This window comes from Macaca mulatta, chromosome 1, assembly GCF_049350105.2.
Source record: "Macaca mulatta isolate MMU2019108-1 chromosome 1, T2T-MMU8v2.0, whole genome shotgun sequence".
NCBI classification, from domain to species: domain Eukaryota; kingdom Metazoa; phylum Chordata; class Mammalia; order Primates; family Cercopithecidae; genus Macaca; species Macaca mulatta.
In genome coordinates, this window is record NC_133406.1 from 41,946,314 (window position 1) to 41,972,852 (window position 26,539).

Below are 26,539 nucleotides of genomic sequence, written 5' to 3' on the forward strand. Positions count from 1 at the left end.
GATTTTCAAAACAGTCCAAAAAAAAAAAGAGGGAAAACAGGTGCTGCTATTATTAATTTTAAGATACTAACAAGGAAATCACATGGCTTTGTCCTAAGTGACGGGGAACCAGCAACATATCTGTCAAGAAATTCTAGTCACAGATGTCTTTCTGGAAAAGCAGTGGTGCAGAGGTCCCCCATGACACAAACTAAAGACCTCCTGCAAATTATCTGGGTCTTAGAAGTAGAAGAAGAGGGCCAGGTGTTGTGCCTCATGCCTGAAATCCCAGCACTTTGGGAGGCCAAGACGGGAAGATCACTTGAGGTTAGGAGTTCGAGAGCAGCCTGGCCAACATGGTGAAATCCCATCTCTGCTAAAAATACAAAAATGATCCGGGCATGGTGGTATGCACTTGTAATCCCAGCTACTATGGAGGTTTACTTGAATCCAGGAGGTGGAGTTGCAGTGAACCGAGATATGCCACTGCACTCCAGCCTGGGCAACAGAGTAAGGCTCTTTCTCAAAACAAAACAAAATAAAAGGAACAAGAAAGAGAACTCAGTGTCCAGGAATATCTGCCATTGCCCTTGACCACTGAGGAGCAAATCTAGAAGCAGCGTAAGTCTTCTGCGTGGGTCCACACAGCTGTGAACGTGTGACTTTAATCAGGAGCTGGTGTTTTCTTCTCTTGCCTTGTCAGCCATGCATGAGCTCATGTGAACATACACAGGTAACACAGAGGAGTTTTCTGGTGCAGGAGAAAGGTGCAACACTATTAAATCCTTAGCTGAAGAACAATTATTGCACCAACTTTTTCTAATCATCTCCCTATAAGAAACACTGTTAAAATTAATTTCATTCATTAAAGGCAAGATAGAGGCCGGGCGCGGTGGCTCAAGCCTATAATCCCAGCACTTTGGGAGGCCGAGACGGGCGGATCACAAGGTCAGGAGATCGAGACCATCCTGGCTAACAAGGTGAAACCCCGTCTCTACTAAAAAGTACAAAAAAAAGGCCGGGCGCGGTGGCTCAAGCCTGTAATCCCAGCACTTTGGGAGGCCGAGACGGGTGGATCACGAGGTCAGGAGATCGAGACCATCCTGGCTAACACGGTAAAACCCCATCTCTACTAAAAAATACAAAAAACTAGCCGGGCGAGGTGGCAGGCGCCTGTAGTCCCAGCTACTCAGGAGGCTGAGGCAGGAGAATGGCGTAAACCCGGGAGGTGGAGCTTGCAGTGAGCTGAGATCCGGCCACTGCACCCCAGCCTGGGCGACAGAGCAAGACTCCGTCTCAAAAAAAAAAAAAAAAGTACAAAAAAAAAAACTAGCCGGGCGAGGTGGCGGGCGCCTGTAGTCCCAGCTACTCTGGAGGCTGAGGCAGGAGAATGGCGTAAACCCGGGAGGCGGAGCTTGCAGTGAGCTGAGATCCTGCCACTGCACTCCAGCTTGGGTGATAGAACGAGACTCCGTCTCAAAAAAAAAAAAAGAAGAAGAAATAGGGGAGCTAAGTTGTGTTTATTTTTCCAGCAAATACACAATTGAAATCAACACTATTAGGCCAAAACATCCTTGGTGATCATCTTTAGACCTTATAGGGCCTCCTGAAAATTTTGAGGTTTCAGACTTGCAAGTATGTCCTAATTGAGTTAGTACCAAAAACAAAGAGCGCAAATAAATTGAATGTGGTAAGACATAGCTTTTCTTTAAGTGGTCATTTCATCCTTCATGTCATTACTTGGACATATGTTGAGGTAGATCATAGAGTCTAAGAAAGAGACTGAGACACAAGAAGCCCAGCCGTGGTCCTGAGGCAGGTGTGTGGCAGCTGGGACCAGAGCTCGGGCTTCTCATGCCCTCTTCAACACTCTTTCCACTTGCCACGTCTTCTTCTTGGCCTCACACCTTACTGCCTGAATCCAGCAGAAATGTGTCCTATTGCATAAGCACTTATTGTGGTTACATTTCTGAGAGACACCTCTGTAGAATTACTATATGCGGACATGAGAGTTTTCCCATAAAGAAGGCAGAAGCCAAAATCCTCGTATCTTTGGAGTTAATAGCATATTGTCGATTGTCATGCCGTCAGACGAGTGTGAGTCGAGGAATCAGTGTGTTCTGTGATGCCAGCGATTGCGGGGTAATGAAAGGCTTGACTTTTCTAGATTATTCTCATGTCAAATGTGACATCTCTTTATGTATTATTTTTAACATTCACAATGAAATGTGAAATGGTGTTAACAGTAGCCCAAGGATACCAAAGCTTCAAGATTAGAAATCACTTTTAAGTTGCCTTTCTTCTTCCTGCTCAGTGGGCTGCTGTATTAACACTCATTATAGTGAAGCTGAGCAGATGGGCAAATAGACTGATTAGTTTTATATATGTATGTATGTGTGTGTGTATATATATATGTGTGTGTGTGTGTATATATATGTATGTATACACACACACACACACACACACACACACACACACATATATATATATATATATAGAGAGAGAGAGAGAGAGAGAGAGATTTTTTTCCTTTATGGAGCTTAGATGTTAGCTGTTTCTTCAATAAAAGAAAGGAGTTTTTAGATGTTGCCTTTTTAATCAGAAGAAGAAAGGGGGCACTTTGCTCCTGATCTATTAATAATGTGGCTGTATTCTTTGCTTAACTGCTGACTTCATAGCTCTCTGTGTGCCCGTTGCAATCAGAATTTGATTTCTCTCCAGTCCTCCAAGACTCATGTTCTTTTTAGCCTAGAATTTCTTTATGGAATGTATCACTTTTAATGCATATTTTAGAAGTGCCTTTCTTGACAGGGAATTTATCTACAGTATTTTTGCCTTTTGTATCCAAAATGAAAAAGTCCATGACTAATTAGTGGAAAGTGAATTACGCATAATGTTATGTAAATAGAAATATTTTCCTATAGCCTTTTTTTAAAAAAAGTTAAAATATCTCTGATTTTTCTTAAAAACAGATTTTGCTTTTTTTATTCCTTCCCAATTTTATAAAAGTAGGATTTTTTTGATGAAACCTTGTTTCTAGTTATAAAAAACTAAGGTAATGAAAAGAACTATTATAATCTTTCCTTATAAAAGGACAAAGGTATTGCATGTGTGTAATATGTGATATGTATTCATACAAAAGTAGTGAACCTACTTGCATGGAGACAACTTCCTCATGTTGTCACATGAAGTGCTCTGGAGCAGTAGTTTCCCTTCTGATATCTGAAGCGCCTTGAGGTACAGTGTAAGGAGAGGAAGGATAAACATGCATGGTTATACATTTTTTACATTTTTTAAAAAATTTCAATTGGGCTTACAGATTTGTTGATTATTTTATCAAAAGCAGGAAAAGTGTCCTGTAAAGACGGCATTCAATTAGGCTAGCTCATGGTTTCATGGATTGCACTTCTAATTACATAAGGCAAGATAATGTAGACCTATAACCATTTGGGGAGGGGTTTACGCAAAGCCATGGGGCAGTTAATTGGACCTCATGCTTTTAGAGGCACCTGATAATCCTATGATATAGATCATTTAGATTAAAGAAAAATTATCCTCAATGGGACTTAGTTTTAGACGATTCCATCAAATATCAAAGGGATGCTTCAATTTAATTCTCACACTGTGATCTGTGGCTTCAGAAGTAACATGCTGGTAATAACAACATGTGACAACAAAAGTCTCAGAGCTGCTCCAGGTCGTGGTCTCTGCATGCTTGTTTGCACAGTCAGACTTACCTCTCTCTAAGTGCTGTGGTTTCAGGAAGGTAAACAATAGAGCATGTGACGTTGGGAGAGAAAAGCTGAGTAAAGCTAATGAAAAAATGGAAGCTTAAAAAAAAAACACTGGAGTTTATGTGAAGGATAGTATAAACTGAAGGGAACGTCTTTTGAGCAGATGATTCTAGCAGTCTTTAGGGATATGTTTTTGAAGGTCTGCTCAACATGAAGTCTCAGTTGGATTGAGATTAAATGAAAGAATTTTCAGTAGAAATGAAACCTTGACATTACATCAGGCTATAAAAGAGATACAAATCAGGGGTATTTTAATCCTGTTTCTTTAGCTCTGGTCAGGTCTCTAACCTGACATTTCTTGACATGCTCCATTCCAAAGCTGAGTCAAATGCCTGTGAGGTGAACTCTCTTGTCATCCTGTATTTAAACTGCAATAGCTGCATGTTATTGCTGCAAAACTGGTCTTTCTAATTATCTCCGTCTCTGATCATTCTTGTTCTATAGGGATAGAGAAGAAAAACATCTTGCCTTGTTTGCCACTATATGCACAATACCTACCAAACACATATCTGCCACTTACTATTTTAAAACCAAAATCTGTTGATTAAATGAATGAATAATTGGACAAGTGTTTATGTGCAGAATCCAAATGACATAGTAAAAAACTTTCTTCAGTGATCTATGATTAACTTTGTGAATTAGAGATCTTTTGCCCCTCAAATGACTTCATAATTATCACCTTCAAATGGGTAAATTACTAAAATACATTCCTCATGAGGTCCTGAAACTTGAAAACATCACTCTTAAATTTGAATTGCTGCTGTAAAATGATATAGCACGTATGTTTCAGAAACAAAATCTATACCTATTTATAATTTGGTGAGAACTCATATTGAGCTATAGTGCTTTAAAATATGTGTAATTAAATTGAAATTTCTTGAGTCATCATTTGAATTGGGTGTAAATCATGTCAAATCTACTTGTTAACCTACCCCTCACCCCAATGCTTGAATAACAGAGACATTCTTTTAAAAAAACAGAGCCATTCTTTTGTATCTTATTTTTGTTAGCCTTCTGCAGTGTATTTGATTTCAAATAATTTCCACCTTTAAAATTCAAATAAAATTTTTTAATGCAAACACAACTTTTAAAGCACAGAAGAAACACCAGTAGCTGCTTTCAGGAGTAGCAAAAGATAAGTCATGTCTTCAGTTCTTCCCATTGCTTCTTGGATAGCATAAGAGGCTGTAGACATGAAATTGGAAAAGCGAGAGGACTCTCAAAGAGCATTATTGTTGAGTTGTCTCTTACTTCTCAGTGTACTCTGATTCTGTTAGGATTGCCCCCTCTCTCCTGTTTTTACTTAATTTATTCTGAAAAGGTGGCAGGGAAGCCACCTAGGTTCCCCTTCTCACTTCGATCTCTCCTGTGTATGTGTAAGTGTGAAGTGGTTTTACCACACTTCCTTTTTGAACAGTAAGGAATCATGTCTGGGAGCCCACACCTGTTACCTTGCATGATGATGCTGGGGATGAGGAAGCAGCGGGATGGATGCTGCCCCTGACAAGGTGCTGGCTGGGAATCCAAAACAGCAGCAGTAGCAGCAGCAATAACAACAACAGCAAAAGCAGAAGCAGCAACAGCATTGGCCGCAGCAACAAAATCAGCAATTCACAGCAGCCTCCGGGTTACAGAGGGGACTCTTGTCTTCTCCCACCTTTACAGCTGAACCCCTTGTCCTCTCCCTCTTGTCTAATATTTCATTGATGTTTCTTCAAAAACTATGACAGGTTGACAGAATGGACCTCTACACAACTAATTTAATATTTTCTCACAGTGTGCTCTAAGTTGGATCAGAAAGACTGCCTGTGGTCTTACGACATCCCATAGTTTATTTGGTTGGATGAAGGTAGCAAGTCCTTCTGCAGGCCCTTCACGAAGTATCAGCAGTCCAGTCCTCTGCCCTGCCCCCCATCCCCACCTGACCCCTCTGAAATGAACACACGCAAATGTGCCATGCTCTTCCACATTCTAGTGTCTTAGCCCAGGCTGTTCCTTGCAACTGAATAATGCTACCATCCTTTCAGCCTGGTAAATTTCTCCCAAACCTTTGATACCCTAGAAAAATACTACTTCCTTCCTCTGCCCAGTCATAATCTAATCTGCTTTTTTGAATTCTGCGTCGCCATAGATTCCTGTGAAACTTTAATCAGAGCTTGTATTACACTGTATTGCGTGCAATTTTTAAAATATCAGCATCTCTTCTCCATAAGGCCCCTGAGCTCTATATACCAGTATGACTAGATCATCAAATAGAAATACTGTAGCCTTGAAGACATTACTGCTAAGTAATGGAATAGGATGTGTGTGTGTGTGTGTGTGTATGTGTGTGCACATCCGCAGGCCTGGATTTCATATAGTTTTGAGATGAAGACCTGTTAACATGAAGTTACATCAAGTATGGGGAGGATGTAAGCATTAGTCATCTAGGAGAAAAATCTTACTGGTTTGTAGAACTTTACCAACAAACTCTACACTTCCTAATAATAATTTAATACAACCAGTGATAGAGAATAGTTTGAAGAATTATATGAGACATGACTAATGTTACAGTCATTGCCAGTATTTACTGCAATTTGTATTTGCTTGGGTTAATTTAAGATCACTGCCTTTATATCTAAGTTTGTTTATTAGATTGATTATGCTAATTTGAAAAATTCTCTTTGCTGAGATTTTATGGTTTAAATGATTAAATTTCCACATCCAGAGCTGTCCTTAGTGCTCTAGCAAGGAGGATTTAGGAGCTCTAGTCTTCTTGGTAGAGAAAGCGTATAGCTACTGTATAGTAGCACTATCTGTGAAACTTGAGACACTTCCACTATTCATGGGCGGGGGGCAGTGGGACGTGGGTGCTGATGAAGATTAAAAGAGGCTTGATGCCTTCTTTGTACTGCCAGGACTCTGAGGAGGTAAGGACCTGTATTACAATGGGAGGGATGGGAACAAAGGAATGTGTAGGAGAGATGTTTCAAAGGAAACATTTACAAGACTGGAATAAGTCATCCATAGGCCTGGAATGGTTGGGTTAGGATGATGAAAGAATAAAACAAAAATGAGCAAGTTAAGCATAGCAAACACTCAGAATTTGAGCAGCCACCTTGGGTGGGGCAGGGAAAGGTAAAGTCACTTAAGTCAACTTGAAGATTATCTCCTTTGCGGTGTATCTGTAAATACTCTTTAAGTCTTTATGAGAGATCAGTAGAGGCACAAAGTTTACTCCAAAAGCTTGACAACTGCTTTGTTGCTTTTCTTCATATTTGACATCTTCTGCCCAATCCTTAAAACATTTGGCTAGCTAAGGAGAAAATGGACAAAAGTAAGTTTAAGACCTTGCTCCATCTCCTTCCTTTGTCATCAAAACAGTGTCACCTCAGGTAAAGTAAAATGCTGAATTATTTACAGCCTTAACCAGAAATGTATAAAATAGCCATCTTCCAGTCTGAGGAGGATGGCTACCTTTTCCTGGCAAAATTTGAGGAGCTGGGAGGGCTGGCCTGCAGGGTAGGATGAGGAAGATGAAGAGCTTTTCCCAGCCTCCTGAACTAGGTGGATCTCAAGAGTGTGCTCTCCTTCCTCGACAGTGTTTGAGATTTCAGAACATTAGTAAACCTACAGGTACTTTAAGAGTATGTGTGGCAAGCAGTAGTACCCAAATATGTATTTGAATAAATACATATTTTTGGTATCTCCTCAAAAAGTTCACTCCTCGGCCATGTGTTACATAGGGACATGCCTTTCCATCTTGCTTTCTGAGTGGGAAATCAAGTGAGAATGGGCCATGGTGCATGTGTTTCTTCCGTGCCCACCACAACACCAGTGCAATCGATGGGTGGGTCTGTGCATGACTTCTAGTACACTGCAGGCCACAGCACACCAAGATACTGAGGCTTGTGTTTTGCTGCAGTCACCGCCCATTCTAATCTAGCTTTCTTTTCTTACAGGTGCACACATCTTGACCAACTCAGCAGCAAGGTGGATTTTCTTTGTGTTTAAAGAAAAAAAAATGTCCCTGTGTCTGTAGAGATGATTTACAGTTCAGCCCGGCTGAAGCTGACCGAATGAGACTATGGGCTGTGCCTCCGCCAAGCATGTTGCCACTGTTCAAAATGAAGAGGAAGCCCAGAAAGGGAAAAACTACCAGAATGGAGATGTGTTTGGCGGTGAGTCCTATCAAACTTGACTCTTGACCCATTGATTCTAGGCCTTTTACTTTTTTTATTGATACATAATATTTGTACATATTTATGGGGTGCTTGTGATATTTTGTTACCTGCCTAGAATGTGTAGCGATCAAGTCAGGGTATGTAGGATATCTGTCGCCTCGAGCATTTATCGTTTCTATGTGTTGGGAACATTTCAAAACCTATCTTTGAGCTATTTGGAAATATACAGTACATTATTTTTAACTCTAGTCAACCTACTCTGTTATGGAGCATTAGATCTTATTCCTTCTAAGCCTTTCACTTTTGTGACAGTGAATAATTACAGTGATTATTGGGTTATATCATCTGAGGTGAAGGGGTGATGAGACCCACTGGAAATCAATGTGAATCTTTACTTTGGATCATCTACATCATAATTTATACAAAGTGGTCTTTGAGGAGGAACATGGAGGTCTTTTTTTTTTTTTTTTTTTTTTTTTTTTTTTTTGCAGGAACTAGCATTTAAATCAAGCTTCAAAGAACCAGCCGGATTTAAATTCGTACGTGGGACAGTGGCCATGGGGTGTCCTGGTAGAGGAGAACTATAGGACTAAAAACAGAAGTCCAAAAGGGGAGTGAGTGAGGATTTATAAATGAGGGAGTGAGGTGTTTTTTTAAAGCGTAATACAGAGTGAACTATACATTTTCAGATTTTAAATAAAAATACAATGAATCCAATAATAATCTTTTAACCTCTCTCTGTTGACTCAAAATGACTTTAGGATATCTAGTGCAAAGGCCACAAATTGGCAAACCATGGCCACATCTGGTCTGCAAATACATTTTTTTGCCCCCTTCCCAAAGAATTTTAAGATAAAAAGCAAGGCAGCCTTTAAAAATCAGGATATTTCAAATAAAACCCAAATTTCTTCAAAAGAGCTGGCAACAATAGGTCTTCATTCCTTGAGACAATAGTAGGGGTTGGAGTACCAATTGCCCCTGCAGCCAGGCTGTGGCCTCCAGTGAACGGGCTAACGCTTCCTCCCTGCATGCACACCAAGTTCAGTTTGCTCATTGACATTACCTGGCCACTTAGAGGCTTTTATGCTTGCCTGATCTTGAGATTGGCCCTTAGAGGATTATTGTGAAATTTGGATATATAAACAAAATTTCAATTAGTACAAGGCAGATTAAGCAGTTTTTGTGGAATTATTTTAACAATAATACCTACTACTTGACATTTGCATGATAGTTTTATTTATAAAAACACTTCAACTCTTATTAAGGGACATCATTGAGATATGTTGTAGAACCTCACTGAGATAATGTTTACATGTAAATAACTGTAGCTGCATCATTTAGTCACTGTCAAATAATTCTACTACTTTTAGAATCTCTAGCTTTTGGTTCATTGTAATGATTGTTTTAGTCTCCTGGTGAAGAATTGGGAATGGTACGAAAGAGCTAATGCTCCCTTGAAAGTGGACTCGTGTGTTTGGGATGGAAGACTTTGTTTCACTTTGTTCCAAGAAGATGCATTAGTTGCCTGGAACAAATTCGCTTCTACTGGTAACCACCTATAGCATGGAGAACTGTGAAGAAGAGTAACATATATGAACATTTTAATAAAACTACAGTCTAGATCTTTGAAACCACAGTTTTTACGGAAAGAGTTGATTGGAACTAGAGTCATTACCATCACCCTCAAATGCTTAACTTTTAAGAGAAAATAATTTAACATCAGGGATTTGTTTAACTTCTAGCTTATGTTCTGTGTCATTATCATTTTTATAATAGAGCTACCATTTATGGAGCCGCCACCATATGTCAAACATTGTGAGGCATTTACATTCATTTTTATGTTGAATTTTCACAACAATCTTGTGAAATATGTGCTATGCAAATTTTACATACTTGGGAACTGAGCACAGAGAGACGGACTTGTCCAAGATTACTCAGCTACGAAGTGCTAGAATCCAGATTGCTCAGACTCCAAAGTCTACCTTTCTTTCTCCATGTTGTTTCCTGATGCCCTGCAGCAGCCTCCCATTGTTTTTTTTTTTTTTTTGAGACAGTCTCGCTCTGTGGCCTAGGCTGGAGTACAGTGGTGCGATTAGGGTTCACTGCAGCCTTCACCTCTTGGGCTCAAGTGATCCTCTCGCCTCAGCTCCCTGAGTAGCTTTGGGACTAAGGGCATGTGCCTTCACACCTGGCAATGTTTTTTTATATTTTTAATAGAGATGGGGTTTTGCCATGTTGCCCAGGCTGGTCTAAAACTCCTGGACTCAAGCAATCTGCCCACCGTGGCCTCCCAAAGGGCGGGGATTACAGGCGTGAACCACCGCAGCCAGCCCTCATTCTTTAAAGTATGAGGGCACAAAAGTATTGATTGGTCTGTATCCTATGTGTAAGGCCTTTTGCTAAATGCCATGGAGATTACAGAGGTAAATAATCCATAAACCTTGCCATCTAGGACTTTGTAAGAAGATAAGAAAGTGTTACAAAGCAGAATAAGCCAAATACCCTAAGAGGAAATGACATACCTCACGATAACAGTCAGGGGATAGATGCTCTGCTTTAAACGGCAGAATCAGAGCAGATTTCTCACAGAGATGACATCCAAACCTGTCCTTAAAGGACTGAAAGAAATGAATCCTGTCACAATCTAAACTGGTAAAGGAACAGCTAGGTAATGTGAGACTTATTCAAGAATAATAAATATTCTAATTTATGGAACTAATGAATGGAACATAAACTATAAATGGGACAGAATTGGCTAGAAAACTAAGTTAGGGTTAAATTATGGAGAACGTCGAATACCAAATGACAGTCTTTAAAAAGATAACCTTAGATTGTCAGAGCAAGATTTGGTGATATTCAATATGTTGTGTTTACATTCTGCTTGGCAATGAGACTGCTTAACCATCCGTTCACAACCTGTATAGCCAGGAAGACTCTATTGTTCTAAAGCACCATGTGTATTTTGCAGATGTTAGCATCTGATAAAGGAGCTTTGTGTTAGTCAACTATTGCTGTAGACTGTAACAAACTCAGGTGCAGTCACTCGTGACTTGCAGAGTCTAATTCACAAGAGCGAGGTCTGGCATAAAGCAAGTGATTTTATTCCACAGCTTAGCTTGGGGGAAGAGGTACAGGCTCCTGCCTTTAAGGGTACTGTTTCTCTTTTGGGGCAGAAAGCATGGACTTTTAAAGGGGGACTTGGCATGAATGGCATCCAGGGGAGGGAGTAAGCAGGTGGGGGTCTGCGCGACTCGCTTTGGTGCTTAATCTACTGTAGGTCGAACTGGCGTCATTGCAAGCAGAGCTAGGTTGTATAGTGGTCTTTGTCTCAAGACACTCTCCAGTTGGGAGAGCCTTCCATCAGGGACATACTTTAGGTTGTAAATTGATTGTTGTCTCTTGAGGCAATCTCCTTGTGGGAGACAGTTTCTGCTCTGGAGTTTCAAAGTAAGCACATAGTTAGATAAGCTTCCAGTGTAGGGAGTGTCTGGTGAAGGGAAGGTAAAGGTTATGATTGCATTTCTGAAGAGCTAGATAGGAAATGGGAACAGAGGAAAAGAAGGAAAGAGAAAAGAAGAAATAATTAAATAAATAACTCTCTCTCTTAGAAAAATGGGTTTACTTGGTTATAAGACACCTGAAGCTCTCAGTCGCATTCGAAAGTAGTTGTTTCTTTCTTGATTATGAATTGGTGGGTCAGCTGCGGTGGCACTTCTCTATGTATCTCTCATCTTTCCCCAGGGACCAGCGAGCCAGTGGGGGCATGATCTCCTTTCACAGAAGGGCAAGAGTGCAAGTGATACGTGTGGTGCCTCCTAAGTTTAGACTCAGAGCTGGCGCACTGTCACTCACACCCTAGCCAAAGCAGGTCACGTGAGTGAGCCCAAAGTTAGGCAAAAAAGTATACTCTGACCACAGTGCATTTACAGCAAGGGTATAGGTGCAGGGAGGGTCAAGAATTGGGGCTAAAAATCAGTTTACCCCAAGCCCACCTGGTCCTTGCTGTCTCTGTGCCTCTAGGTAGTTCATGCCATAAAGTGTCAGTTAAGGCCTCTGCTAAATTGTCTTCATCTTCCCAACACCCACACTGAAATTTTATTTACTCCAGCATTCTATCATCTTGTTAATCTCTCTAACATAAATATTAGCAAGTTTGTGGGATTGTGTTAAATAAAGCAGGAATACAATGGGGAGAGAACGTCACCAATCAAGGGAGATACTTTTTCTAGCCCTGTAGGGCTCTGGGGGAAGAATTACCAGAATCCAATGTCAAGACAGTCCCAGTACTCTAGATATTACCGAATACCACATTTTAAATATGACGAGGGAAGGTCTTGTCTGTGTTTCTTCACTTAAATTAATTTGCAAGAGGAAGTTTTCAAAATCCAACAATGATCACACATGGTGGCAGATGAGTGATAGTGATAGGCCCACTTTTTAACCATTTGTAACCCATTGTTTCCGTGATCTCTTATTGTAAAATACCCCAGGGTACCTTGAAACATAACCAGCTTATTTCTCAAGATTCTGTGGGATGACTAGAGTTCATCTGCTGTTCTCGCCTGGGCTCAGTCATGCAGCTGCATACAGCTGGGATCTCAGCTGAACTCAACTATCCCAGATGGATCTGGGCTTCTGTCCACAAGGCCACTCTTTCCAGCTGGGTAGCCAAACTTTTCAGCCTGGCTTCCAAGAGAGGAAGTGGAAGCTGCCAGGCCTCTTAGGACCTGAGCTTGAAAATTCAAGAAAGCCACTTTTGCTGCCTTCTGTTGATCAAAGCAAGTCATAAGACCAGCCTAGAGTTGAGGGAGTAGAGTCACTCCACCTCCTGAGTATGTGCCCGTAGAAAAGGGAGGAGTTGTTGGGAGGCGTCTTTGGAGACCAACGCCCATTGCGAGAGGAAGTTATAACTCCATGACTGGGATATATTTCAACCTGGACAATTATATTCTGCTTTCTAAAACACCTCTCTATTTTTCACCAAATAAAGTGGCCTTATTTATGCTTTAAAAGCTAAACATTTAAAGATGTTTTTAAAATGTTATTACCACATGTTGTTGAAGATATGACAAAGTCTGTGCAGGATAGCATCTTTGGGGACGGCTCTGAAGTATGTATCTCTGAGTGTGTGTACACACACATTCGATCCTTTTCCTAAAGGTGTTAATTTCAGAGCTTCTGAAGACATGTTCAGGAGCTTTGATACCCAATGTGTTTATACAAATGGTATTTTCCATTTTTTGAAGCAGTTTGGGCTCCACGATGTCTTGGTTATTTAGGAACCCCACCACAACGAATGTGTGTGACAGAGTTTCTGTAGCATGTTCTACCATGCAGAATTAAATGCTAAATGGGCATCTTGACTCCTAGATTTCAGAAAATTTAGGAGATCATTGACAAGGAGCTCCATCAGTGATATTTACTTACACATTTTCTTTCACTTTAAGTGTTGAAGCATAAAAAGTTTCAGATCTAAAGTTCTTCCTGACACACTGTGAACCTTTCAGAAGTCAGATTCACTTCAGAAGGTTTCATCTTCACATTGGAATTTTCCTTCCCTCGGTTGTCAGGGCAGATGTGAATAGTGGTCAGCAGATCTGCTGAGGTCATTCAGAGGACAGCTGAGCAGATTGCCAAGACCAGCTTGCAAAAAGTAAGTGACCAACAGGTTCAAGTTATCATGAACTGGTTAAGCAAGTTCTAGAAAGCCAAGTGCTTATTGGATTTCTTTCAACAGTCATTCTCTTAGACAACTAAAGTGGGTGCATAGAACACATTCAGGCCTTATTAGGGAAATTAGTACGTCAGACTTGAGATCATGATCTCTCCTGCAACCCGCCCCCAAGTGGGGAGAAACTCTTACAGTTATATTGACTTTCTTTTTTGCACTTTTTCTGTTTCCATTGTTTGAATAATGTAGGCTTTAAACTTGAGTCACTTTTGGCTTTTGCAGTTAGTTTCCAGATCCTATAAATCTCACCCTCTCCTAGCATTGCTTTTCCTACCACTACTGTAGTTTTGGCTGTGACAGCCCATCACCCCAAGAACTGCAGTGTTCTCAGGAGGAATCTCCTGTTAACCTCCTTTATTGCTTATTTGTTCCTTTGCTTGTTTTTGGTCTGTTTTTACTTCTTCATTTTTTTGGCACCACTATCAGATTGGCTTTTTAAAGTACTCCTCTGTTGGTATTAAATCTTCTCTAGAACTTTCTGTTTGTGCCTAGTTCTTAGCCAATAAATCCCAAGTCCTTAGTTAACATCCAAGACACCTGAAGATGGCTCATATCCACCTTTGCTGCCTTTGTGTGTGTGTGTGTGTGTGTGTGTCTGTGTGTGTGTATTTTGAGACGGAGTCTTGCTCTGTCGCCGAGGCTGGAGTGCAGTGGCTTGATCTTAGCTCACTGCAGCCTCCATCTCCCAGGTTCAAGCAATTCTCTTGCCTCAGCCTCCTGAGTAGCTGGGATTACAGGCAGCCACCACCACGCCTGGCTAATTTTTGTATTTTTTTTAGCAGAGACGGAGTTTCACCATTTTGGCCAGGTTGGTCTTGAACTCCTAATCTCAGGCAACCCACCCACCTTGGCCTCCCAAAGTGCTAGGATTACAGGTGCAGCCTTGTTTTATACTCAGTTCCTTCATGATCGCCTTCTTCAGTCATCTGAGCAAGGCTGCCTTGTGAACTTATCCTGCACCTTCGCTGATCTAGGCCCTCCAGTACACAGTGACCTCTGCTTGGCACGGGCCCCTTTTCCTGACTTCATGTCTTTAAATCCTGTTCGTTTTCCAAATGTAAACTTTTATATAGAGGTTCCTCTAATACCTTCAGAAGGTATCTCTTTCCTGCCATCCCAGAATTCTTTTTATTTATTTGATTTATTTGTTTCTATGTCTAATCTCTCTTATGAGCTGGTTAGCTCCCTGAAGGCAGGAACTGCATGGTCTTGAGAGGACAGAGGGCTCCCATTTGGCCAGGGAGCTGGAGGCAGAGAGATTTTTCAGGAATCAGGTTGGGCACTGACTGAACCAGCCCTCCCGTATAACTCAGGTGGCCCGCACTGCTGCCAAGTTTGGTTTGAGGCCCAAGAGGGCCTGATGTTTATAAACATCCCTTTAAATGGAGGCGCTTAGATTACTGCAGGCGCTTAGACTATTGCAGTAAATTCTTCTGGAATGATGGTGTGAGACTGAGCAGCAGTAAAACAAGCAAGAATTTGGCTGCTTTCTTTCACTAGGACTTTGTATTGCTCTGTGGCTTCAGTTAAGTTCTGATCCTTGGGTATACCTAAATGAGAGCATATAACAGGTGCATGTGGCTCTGTGTGTGTGTGTGTGTGTGTGTGTGTGTGTGTGTGTGTGTGTGAGAGAGAGAGAGAGAGATGGTGTTATGCCGATCTATTACTCATCTAAAATGCTGTGAGACCTATTTCACAAGGTTATGGTGAAAATTAAATGAGAAAATACATCAGATTTATTCAGAAATTAAAAGCACTTGGAGGCAAAGTCACAATTCACTGTTTATGTCTCATAATTTTTGATCGCACTCAGTGAAGATGGGTTAAAGATACCTGTGTTTGTGAGACAGTAACAAAGAGAATAATGTTTGTCAGTGCAGTCCAGCACAGTAGCCATGAGCCGCATGTGGCTACTGAGCATGAGAAATATGACTAGTCCTAATTGAGATGTGCTATAAGTGGAAAATGAACTTTTAAATTTCATGTTAAATGAAAATTTAACATGAAAAAAGAATATAAAATAGCTCATTAATAATTTTGTTATTGATTACGTGTTAAATGATATATTTTAAATCTATCAGGTTAAATAAAATACATGAAGATGAATTTCACCTGCTTCTTTTTATCTAATGGGGCTACTAGAAGTATTAAAAGTACACACATACCTCACGTATTTCTATTGCACCGTGCTGGCTTATGTGACTGAGAGGTAGCAGTGGTAGTGTGAGAATTTCCTTCTCTTTCAAGTTTTCGTTTTTATTGGATCTAAGAGAAAAGGAGTTTGATGGAGGCAGTGGCCCTCATTCTCTGCTTGGAATCGCCATAGGTGGGATAGGCGTTAAGTGAGCACTAGGAGTGTACACTCAGCCTTTTGTATGTTGGTGGGGGTGGTGATCTGGAGAAAGAGGGGTACGTGGGGGATCACCAGAGAGGCAGAATTGGGAGGCAGCTTGGCCAATGAACAAGAGCAAAGCCACCTTGCTCCTTTCTGTGCTGCTTAGTGGTAGACTTTAGCTGCCTCTACTGTAACTTTTTTGCTGGCAAGGGCAGCTTCTATTGGCTTCTGAAGCTGTTATTTCCCAAAGGTGAGAGAGAAAATCATTTTTCCCTTTTTCAGTTTTTAGTGAATCATAGGACGCGGTAAAGAGCCCTAAGGGCAGGAGAAGTGTTTGGTAGATTTGTGATAGGCCATATTGTAGTCACAAAAGCTGATAAATTTAAGTCAAGATAAGTGAGGAACATGGTCTTGGGTTTAGGCTTTGAAAGCTCCCTGATGTCTTGAGCTGAGCCTGAGAAAGGTCTTAATGGCTCGAAGTGCACATGGGGCTCATGGAATCACAGAAGCCAGTCGACCTTGGCTCACAGCTTTAACTGCCTTCTTCTGAAGTAAAAGTGCTCAGCCCAGTGTGTGACTCAGAGAAGGTGCTCGCAAAATGTTAGTTTTATTTCCTTCTTTTAGGCGGTTCCTGGGCCATGCTGATGGCGCTCACTTCAATAGGAAAAATGAAACATGTGTGTATGTGAGCCTGGAATGGAGTGGTTGTGAATTCTGTCTTACCAGCTGGGGTTTGATTCCAGCGTCACCACTGCCTGTGCTGTCTTGGATAGGTAACTTAGCTGTATTTGTTTCCACGTCTATAATATGGAGGAAATAATGGCATCCACCACTTGGAGTTCTGAGGAGGAGCACATAGTTAGTAAAGAGAGCATCCAGAAGAAGGCCAGTGCACAATTAGCATGGAAGCACTTGTTATAAATAGTAGATGGGCCTGAGTAGACTGGCCCCACCTCTTCACTCTCCTCCCCTCGGCCAGCACAAAATAGATACCATGCTGGATGCTGCCTTCATGCCAAGTTTGGTCTAGCCGAGGTAAAGCCAGCAAAAATTTCTACTTGGAAACGTTTTCTATGACAGAAAGTTAAGAAATGCTCTATACTTTCTATATTAAAAAAAAATCCAAGTGCTACTTTTCCTTCCCTTGCCAGCTGGTATCATGAGCCTGTTCTTTTAAAGTTAGAGAGATAAGTGGAAAATAAGACCATTTGTCACTCCCTGCTGCCAGGCAGCCGCGTTGCAAGATGAGGGAGCACCTGAGTCTTCAGAGACCATTGGCAGGGACGCACTGGCAGGGCCTTCCGAGTCCCTTTGGTTTCCTTCAATTACTTCCTTGCCCTTCAAGTGCTTGTATTTTCTGTAGCAGTGGAGACCTGCTGGGTGCTTCCTGGCCCCCTGGCACCATTCAGTGAAAGGTGAGAGGACTGGAGCTGCAGGCAGGGCCTGCTTGGGGATGAGGGAAGTTCTCAAAACGTGCCTCAGTGACAAGAGAGGAAGTCGAAGGTTTCTTTACCCATTGCACTTCCCCTTGGAGTTATTTTCTCCTGAGTGATACTACAGAATTTAGACATTCAAAGCAATGCCTTCTTCCTGGACTCCTGGCTGGTGTAACTGAAGGGACCTGCCTTGCTATGAGTACCTCTCCAGGCAGCCTCTACCTGGCCCATGGGCCTCGTTAGGCCCTGGCTGTTCTCTGTAGAGACTAGTACAGCTCCTGCCTTCTGTACCTGGAACTTTACATGTGACTGGTTATTTTGCCCCTGAACCGTTACAACTTGGATTCGTGCTTTACAGTGTATAAGGCTTTTTCAAACATAGTTATTATCATGATTATCCCTACTCGATAGAAGGGGAAACTGAAGTTAAGAACTACCCCAGTTCACTAAAGAAGTGGGACAGTGGCTAAAATGGCAGATGCTGACTCGACTAAGGGAGATTCCTCCTTGGGAATAAGACACTGACATTAAGTCCAGACCAACCTTTGCTCAGAAGCCTTTGAGAAGTCATTGTTAACTGGCTACTTGAGGTCAGACTCAGCTTTTAAATGAGGATGGCTGGAGATTCTAATATGGTCATTGGGGCTGTTTTCCCTGGACCTGAAATACAATGTCATGGTAAGCACACAGACCAAAAATCTGGCAGATTGGTTTCAGATCCCGACTCAGCTACTCACTAACATGTAGTCTTGGCAAATTGCTGAGGCTCTTTTTGCCTGGGCTTTCCCATCTGTGTAGTGTGGGGAATAAAACTAGTACTTGCCTGCCTTCATAGGGCTGTTGTGAGACTAAAATGTATTAATATTTGTAAATCTTAGCATAGTACTTGGCACATGATAAGCACTAAGTTAGTATGCTCATCATCATATTACAGCCTGCAGTTACACAGACCTCTGACCTGTGCAGTTTGCATTTCTGGAAATGGTTGCTTGGTTTCCTCTGATTACGCTGAAGGAGAATGCGTCATCAGTTTATCTGTAGATGTATAATTCTCTAAACTTAAAAGGTGATCAATTATCCATGAAATACTTATCTCTTTCTTTTAGATTTTAAGATATTTGTGTTCCTATGGTTTGTTCTTTCTCTGTTTTGACCTAGACCAGTTTCTGCACTGTGTAAGATGTGTACTTGAATATGTGTCTTAAATCAAAAGACCAAAGGACATGATTCAGGAATGATGAATATGACATTGTGCCTCGTTTCTTTGAAAGTGTAGTTTAAAAGAAATCCCACCATAGAGGTTAACAAATACATTTTTCGCTTATCAACCATAAATCTCTACATGAGTGTGTGTGTCTTGTTTATCATGCAGAGGGAGATGTTGGTAGAAGTATGGAGTGAAGCACCATGAGAGGACTAGAGGCAGTAGACACAGATGATGCCCCAGTGATTGTAACAGGATAAACGCATCCATAAGCAACTGAAATAAAAAGATATACCAATTAATTGGGTACCATTTCAATTCACATCTTATTCTTTGAAGATATTCTATTTGTGATTATAATACTAAAAATGAAATCCCCCAATTTATCCCTTCATATCAGAATTTTTCAGACGAATCTAAAAATGTAACTGTCAAATAAAAAACTGTAGGCTGGGTGCGGTGGCTCACACCTGTAATCCCAACACTTTGGGAGGCTGAGGCAAGCAGATTGCCTGAGCTCAGGAATTTGCAATCAGCCTGGGCAACACAGTGAAACCCCGTCTCTACTAAAATACAAAACATTAGCCGGGTGTGGCAGTGTGCTTATGTAGTCCCAGCTACTTGGGAAGCTGAGGCAGGAGAATTACTTGAATCCAGGAGGCGGAGGTTGCAGTGAGCCAAGATTGTGCCAATGCACTCCAGCCTGGGTGACAGAGCGAGACTCTGCCTCAAGAAAAAAAAAAAAGAAAGAAAGAAAGAAAGAAACTGTAAAAGTACTACAAAAAATACAAGTGAGTATTTTTATAATCTTAGGTTGCAAAATGTCTTTCTCATAATGCTACAAAACCCAGTACCAAAAGAAAACCTTTGTGATAAACCGTGATTATATAAAATCTAAAATTTTGCATAGCAAAAAATAAACCACCATAAACTAAGTCAAAAGACAAATGTCAATCTAAGAATAATATTTTTAATACAATTAAAGTTAATATGACTAATATGAAAAAGATCCTTCAAAATCTATAAGGAAAGAACTAACATACCAATTGAAAAATGGACAAAGTTCATGGCAAGGCAATTCAAAAGAGAAAAAATGTAAAGGGACAAAAAAAGTACAGAAAGATACTCTACTTCTCAGTAATAAAATAAACTATGAAAACAAACCAGCAAAAAAACCCAAGCAAAAACAAAACATTTTTTATCCTTCAGATTGGGCAGGAACAGGTGGCATCTGTCTCATGCTATAATGGGGAATGTCAACGCAGAACTATTTTTCTGGGGCACAAAATAGTAATATATATCGAAAATGTAAATGAGCATGCCCTTTGCCCCAGGAGACCCGCTACTAGGAATTTATCTTGAGATAATTGGACAAGTGTGCAAACCTGTGTGTTCAAGGGTCTTTCTCACTGATGAAACATGCATGGAATAGAGCCATTAGAATGATCAAGGTATTCTATATTTATTGATATAGCAAGAGGTTTGTGACAGATTATTAAGTGAAAGGAGTAAAGGGATTTTATGCAGCATATCTTGCTTGTAAATTTTACTTGTTTAAAATATGTGTAAAATTCTGTGTGAGTGCATAAAAGTATTTGAAAGGCCATTCACCAAAACGTTTACGATGGCAGTCTCTTCATTGTGAAGTTTCACAATAAAGATTCTTCTCTGTATTTTTCTGTGTGTCTTGAATCTTTTATGAATAACGTTTATCATTCACTACAACCGTTTATTTTCATAAATATAATTCAAATGTTTCCATCTCCAGAAGACCTTTAGTTGTGTTTTCAGGGCAATGGTGAAATCTATCCCAGAGGAGAAAGCACTGCCTATCACTGGAAATAGCCCCAGGGCAACAGGGATCCGACTGATAGAAATGTTAGCCCAGGCGTACAGATAGAGTCTGACGACTGGCACTTGTTGGTTTCATTTAAAACCTAGCATTTCATTTCAGCCTAAGAAGCACTTGTTGACTACCTTGCATGACTTAGGTGCTGTGCTAGCCACTGAGGCTGTAGAGACGGGTTAAATCTGGTCCCTGCCTTTACGGAACTGGTAAAGATGCAATAGATGGGCGTCTCAACAGAAAATGTCAGTACCATAGGGTGATAAGGCAGAAGGTCTCTTTTTCCGAGGAGTAGGGGAAGACTTGTAAAGAGGATGATTAAAGCCTCGGCTGAATCTTAAACTATGAATACCAGCCAAAGGAACTAAGTGAGACAGAGCAGGAGGTTTAGGCTGAGAGTCAGTGAGAACAAAGGCTCAGAGGTACGCTGCACATACAGTATAGCAGGGGAGACTGGGAAGCTTTAACGAACCAGTGGAGACATAACTTTAGAGAATCTCACATTTAAGGGCAGGAGTCTCAAATATTTGAAAATTTTACTCTGGATTTTTTTTTCAAGACACTTAAAAGCTCACATAGAATCATGTTAGGAATCTGGAAGTTAGCTGAAGATTTAGAAAACAGAAAATTTGATGCTAATTCCTTAAGCTGTCTAAGTGGTCAGCCTCACCTCAGGTTAGATTATTATGAACCCTGAGTAATAATGCCAGAACATGGCCTTGCATAGATGAGACCGTTTACCAGAAAAGGTTAATAATGATTATCTCTGGGTGGTGCTGATTACTAGTTAGTTCTGTACTTCTTTTATATTTTCCAAATATTCTACATCCTTCTACATCCCTTTTTCTAAAGAAGTTTTGTTAAAAAAAAAAAAAAAAAAAGTGTTTTATAACTCTGTAGGTGGTGATATTGAGAAGGAACTTGTGGAGCAAGGCATAGTGGCTAATCATACTGATTGGGAACCAAACTGATAGGTTCCTCATTTGTAACATTGGAACCCACCTCATAAGATGCTATGAGGATTAAATGAATTAATAAGTAATAAAACACTTAAAATAGTGTCTGGCACACAAAAAGTGATATATGAATAATCAGTGAACTTTATTTAGAAAGTTCTGTGGATTATTCTCTCATAAACAGCACATTTTCATCTTTATGACAGTAAAGTTTAGCATAGTGCTTTTTTTTTAATAATAAGAATAAAAACTTCATTCAGAAAAAGAAAAACTCTTTCCTTAAAGTTCATTTACCTGCAGATGTCGTTAGTGTGTGTAGTACTTTCCTTCTTCTTTTTCTTTTTTTTTTTTTTTTTTGAGACAGGTTCTCTCTCTCACTCTGGTTGCCCAGGCTGAGGTGCAATGGTGCGATCCCAGCTTACTGCAGCCTCAACCTCCCAAGCTCAGGTGATTCTCCCTCCTCAGCTTCCTGAGTAGCTGGGACTACAGGTGCGCACCACCATGCCCAGCTAATTTTATGTATTTTCAGTAGAAACAGATTTTCACCATATTGCCCAGGCTGTTCTCGAACTCCTGAGCTTAAGCAATCTGCCCATCTTGGCCTCCCAAAGTGCTGGGATTACAGGCATGAGCCACTGTGCCCGGCCCTTTTCCTTTGTTTTTGGCAGTAACCGTTGAGGTTACTGATAGCGAAGTTCTGGGCCACAGGCTTCCTTGTGCCGACTCCACGGCTGTGAATCATCAATGACAGTGATCTTCAGAGCTTTGCTAAGTCACATGACACTGGTTAAGTGGTTTGGTTTCATTTTGCCTGTTTTCAGCCCTGCACCCAAGAGGTTGTTTAAGCTATGAGAACAAAAGTAAAGATAGGAAATAACTATGATATAATTCTGTATCTCAAGTTTATTTTTAGCTAACGGGCCTTGTCTTGCTCTGCATTCTGAGGCATAAAGTCTCTTGGGAAGAGGAGAAATCAGAAGCATGATGTAGAGCTTGACAAATGACTAATTTGAAATGGAGCCATCTTCATTCTTTGTAACTTTAATCTCAATTTCTCAGTTTTTCTCAAATGTTCTACTGTAAGCAAACCTTCACAGAAATCACTCCTCTTAGAGATCACAGTGAGCTATGTACTGTGTAAGGTTTTATCAGAACAAGCACACAAACAAAAACAAGTGGCTGTAAAGCCTAGTTTATAGAGAAGCCATTGACTTGACTGCAGAACCTGGTTACATGTGAATTCTGCCCCAGAGTAACCGTGCTATAGGGTGACCTCTGTGGGCTTTGGTTTCTGTGTCTTGGGAGTGAGTGGGTGGAACTGTGTGATTGCTATGGGAGTGTTGAGTGCTAACGTTCAAAGGTTCTGTTTACCTGCTCCCCACACTATGGACAATTCACTCAACTGTGTGGTGTCAGTTTCCTTCCTGCAGTGGAGCCATTGGCAAGATTATATATGATTATTGCTTTGTTGACTGCTCTCCAAAAAAATGGTGGTGGTGGTAGTGTTCAGCTATTGAAAGCTTTATGGTCCAGAGTTGACCAAAACGTTAATTGCATTGTGATATTTATTTTTTCGATTAAAAATTAGAAAGAAGTATCACCAATATCTTCTGTGGCTTCAAAACATTACCGTGAGCCTGAAGGTGAGAAAGCGTGAAGTGTGTGGAGTTGTATCTCTGCTTCCACCTTAGCTGGTTGGTTTGTAAATTTACCTTTCATCCAGTGATGCTTGAATTGGTGGTGTGCAGCTGCTGCTAGTCAGTGAAGGATTCCATTTATTGACTTTCTGTTTAAAGGTTTGTGGTAGAAGTCGGGGTAGGGTAGATTGGTCCTGTTATTTGAAAGGGATAATGAAATGTCTAATAGAAGACAGTTATAAACAAAATCTAGGCCAAAAGGAGAACATTTAATTTCCCAGGTTGCTGATTTTCTCAAGAGCTACTGTACTGTGATCTGATCACTCTGAGAGTGTGATCTTGTTTGTTAACTTATATAGCTGTACTCTGTTGGTCCAACCAGACTATAATAGGGCAAGAAGAGGTAAAAAATTCAGAAAGTCAAATTCTAAAGGATAATAAAGCAATAATATTTCTGTGGCTATAATATTAAGTATAGATGAATAGTCTCTAAAATATAACTCACAACATATGTTTAAACTATGAATAAAAATGGTCTTTGACAGTTTTTTAAAGATTACATAATTAAAGTTTCTTAGATGGAAGGGCCATAGCTGGGGAAGATGCCTGCTGGAGAGGACACAGGCCATGAGGAACACAATGTTTATAGTCAGCTTTCTTCATAGTAATAGTCCATGCTGGAAGCTATAATATAAATGGATATTTTCATTTTATCTAAAAATAATTTTAAAATTGTATGGGCATGGCTCTAAGCATTGAAGGTAAAAGAGTAAGGGTGAAGTGAAAAAGCATGGTGTTAAAATAGCACATCTTCGAAGCTAATTAATTCCTTCAAATTGCAAAACAGTCACACGAGTACAAATCTCTATTTAGACTACGTTTGATGTTCATTTTGAAAACCATATTCAAGACAAGCTAAATTACATTTAAATTCCCTTCCAGCTACAGATATGCATGCTTCACTGTATAAATGTCACTGTTGATTTTGATCTGTAACCAAAGAAGAAATTGTCGAATTATGTATGAAATAGGATTTTATTTTTAATGTTGCACCAAGTATTTTTGCATTTATTGTGTCGGCTGTATGACACAATATTTTTTCATTAATCTTTTAGTCTTCATTGACTTCTGTCACTCAAGAGGTGTCTTTTTATCTGAAAGTGTTTATAAGATCTTGAGTTTGGAGTGTGGCTTTCCTCCTTTGTTTCTTGCCTTGTTTCCCATGATGCAACTGTTAAACGACCAGCATGTTAAAATGAAAGACAATGTGCTTTTAGCTCTGATGGAACTCTGAAAATTAAAGTTATTCATTCAAGAACTATTTGTTGAGCAAATACTATAAACTGGATTTTACTAAGGGATATAACATGTAATATGATAATGATTGCCCTCATTTGGCTCACATTCTAGCAGGTAATAAAGGTAATAAAAAGAGAGACAAACGCATACTCTCAGGGAAAAGTGCCATGAGAATGCAAAAGGGGATGGAGAGTTGACAGGATGGCTGTTTCAGAGTCATCTGTCAGAGAAGGTCTATCTGAGGAGCTGACCTTTGAGCAAACCATGAGGATACCTGGGAACAGAATGTTTCAGGCAGAGGAACAACAGAGCCAAATTTCTGAGAGGGAGCTGGCTAGTGGATTCCAGGAAGAAGCCTGATGCCCTTGTGCCAGCAGGGTGATGCGTGATAAACTCACAGAGGCAGTGCAGGGCCGGACTGTACTGCTCTGTACACTGTCTTCTGTTCTAAATGTAATAGAAGTCAGAAGAGGGTTTTGAGTGCAGGGGAGTGATGAGGTCTGACTTTGATTTTTTAATTTAAAGGATTATTTTGACTGCTATGTAGGGAATAGACTTTAGGAAGTGAGAGTGAGGCAGTTGACCAGTTAGAGTCTTGCTCAGTAGTCCTAGCAAGAGATGGTGGTGGTCTGGATTAGGGAGGTGTGAATGGAGATAATGAGATATGGGCAGGTTTAGGATATTGGGGAATGATTAAATATGAGCTTCATTAGAGCATGTTGTATCTGTGGTTTTCTCTGTTAAGGGCAGCAGTGGGAGGTGAAATTTCGTACCAATATAAGCTCCTCTTTAGTGGTGGCTTGCAGGAGGCAGGGTTTTTATGTTTTAGAGCAATGACCATGGTCTGAGGCTTAGCAACATGGAATGAAAAATGAAATTTGAAAATTGTGAAAGCAAAGATTTTCAAGATGGGGCTGTAAGGATTAATAGGGTCAAAATTCTACATTAATGTTTTTTGCTTTTGCTCTTTTTTTTTTTTTTTTTTTTTTTTTACCTTCTTGAGGCAAATTTGTTTGATGCTAGCTGGGATAGAAAGAGCAGCATTAACAGTTACGTTACTACTTCAGTTTCCAGGGCTCAGCCGTACTCAGGCACAGGGCATGGTCCAGGTGAGGAGAAGTGCTGCAGCTCTCTAGAAGCTCCTGGGACTGCAGCACATCTGCTCAGTATGTCTTCATTACACAGTGACGTTTCATTTCATTCAACCTGAGAGTGAAGGAGTTTCAGACATGGCTTGCTTGTTCATTTTTAGCAAGTTTCTTAAGGGCCAGGGTGCCGGAAGAGGCAAGTTTCTACTCTCACCTCCCTTCCTGTAACAGCCACCCCCTTTCACCTGGCTCTTCCCTTCCCCCCGCAATATAGACTCTCATTCCTACACTCTTTTGTTCCTCATGGAACTCTGAGCTCCACTTTCTGATCTCCATGAGCTGCTCTGAGCTTTGATCCCTGTTCCTATCCTCTTCACTTGTATCTACCATCCCAATTCAGTTTCTTTCTTTTTACGTTTTCCCGGAATAGGAGCAGTGCTCTATGAGAAGAGAGAACAAATACACAAATGAAGCATAGATCTCTGTGGAGGTCAAACCAAGCCCCCAGATAATTTCCCATTGTGAATCTCCTTTCCACTTTGCACTGTTACCTTTTAAAGAAAAAATTAATGTCAATACACTTACTCATCTTCCCTCCCTCCCCCCACTACCAGCATCACTGTCAAATAGCATCAGTATTCTCTGTAAAAGACGCTGTTTTTGTTTGTTACAAGATATGATGGGCCAGGTGTGGTGGCTCATGCCTGTAATTCCAGCACTTTGGGAGGCCACAGTGGGTGGATCATGAGGTCAGGAGTTCAAGACCAGCCTGGCCAAGATAGTGAAACCCCATCTCTACTAAAAATACAAAAATTAGCCAGGCGTGGTGGCAGGAGCCTTTAATCCCAGCTACTCGGGAGGCTGAGGCAGAGAATTGCTTGAACCCGGGAGGTGGAACTTGCAATGAGCCAAGATCGCGCCACTGCACTCCAGCCTGGGCGACAGAGTGAGACTCCATCTCAAAAAAACAAAAAAAGGTATGGTGAATGTATAAGCTTTCTGTTAGGTACACTCACTTTTTTGTAGAAAGTTGGCTTTTGGAGGGTTTCTTTGCTTCTGCAGATTGTGGGG

At 40.7% G+C, this 26,539-nt stretch overlaps 1 protein-coding gene across 3 annotated transcripts in view; it reads left to right on the forward strand.

The window, feature by feature from the left end:
- The window catches only part of C1H1orf21 (chromosome 1 C1orf21 homolog), a 250,630-nt gene that overhangs the window by 86,455 nt on the left and 137,636 nt on the right, over positions 1-26,539 (forward strand). For all 3 annotated transcript variants that reach the window (XR_013414418.1, XM_077993987.1, NM_001260863.1), the window contains 1 exon segment: positions 7,715-7,933. Coding sequence is in view for 2 of the 3 variants with exons in the window: in XM_077993987.1 (XP_077850113.1) it covers positions 7,840-7,933 (94 nt within the window). In the remaining variant the exon portion in view is untranslated.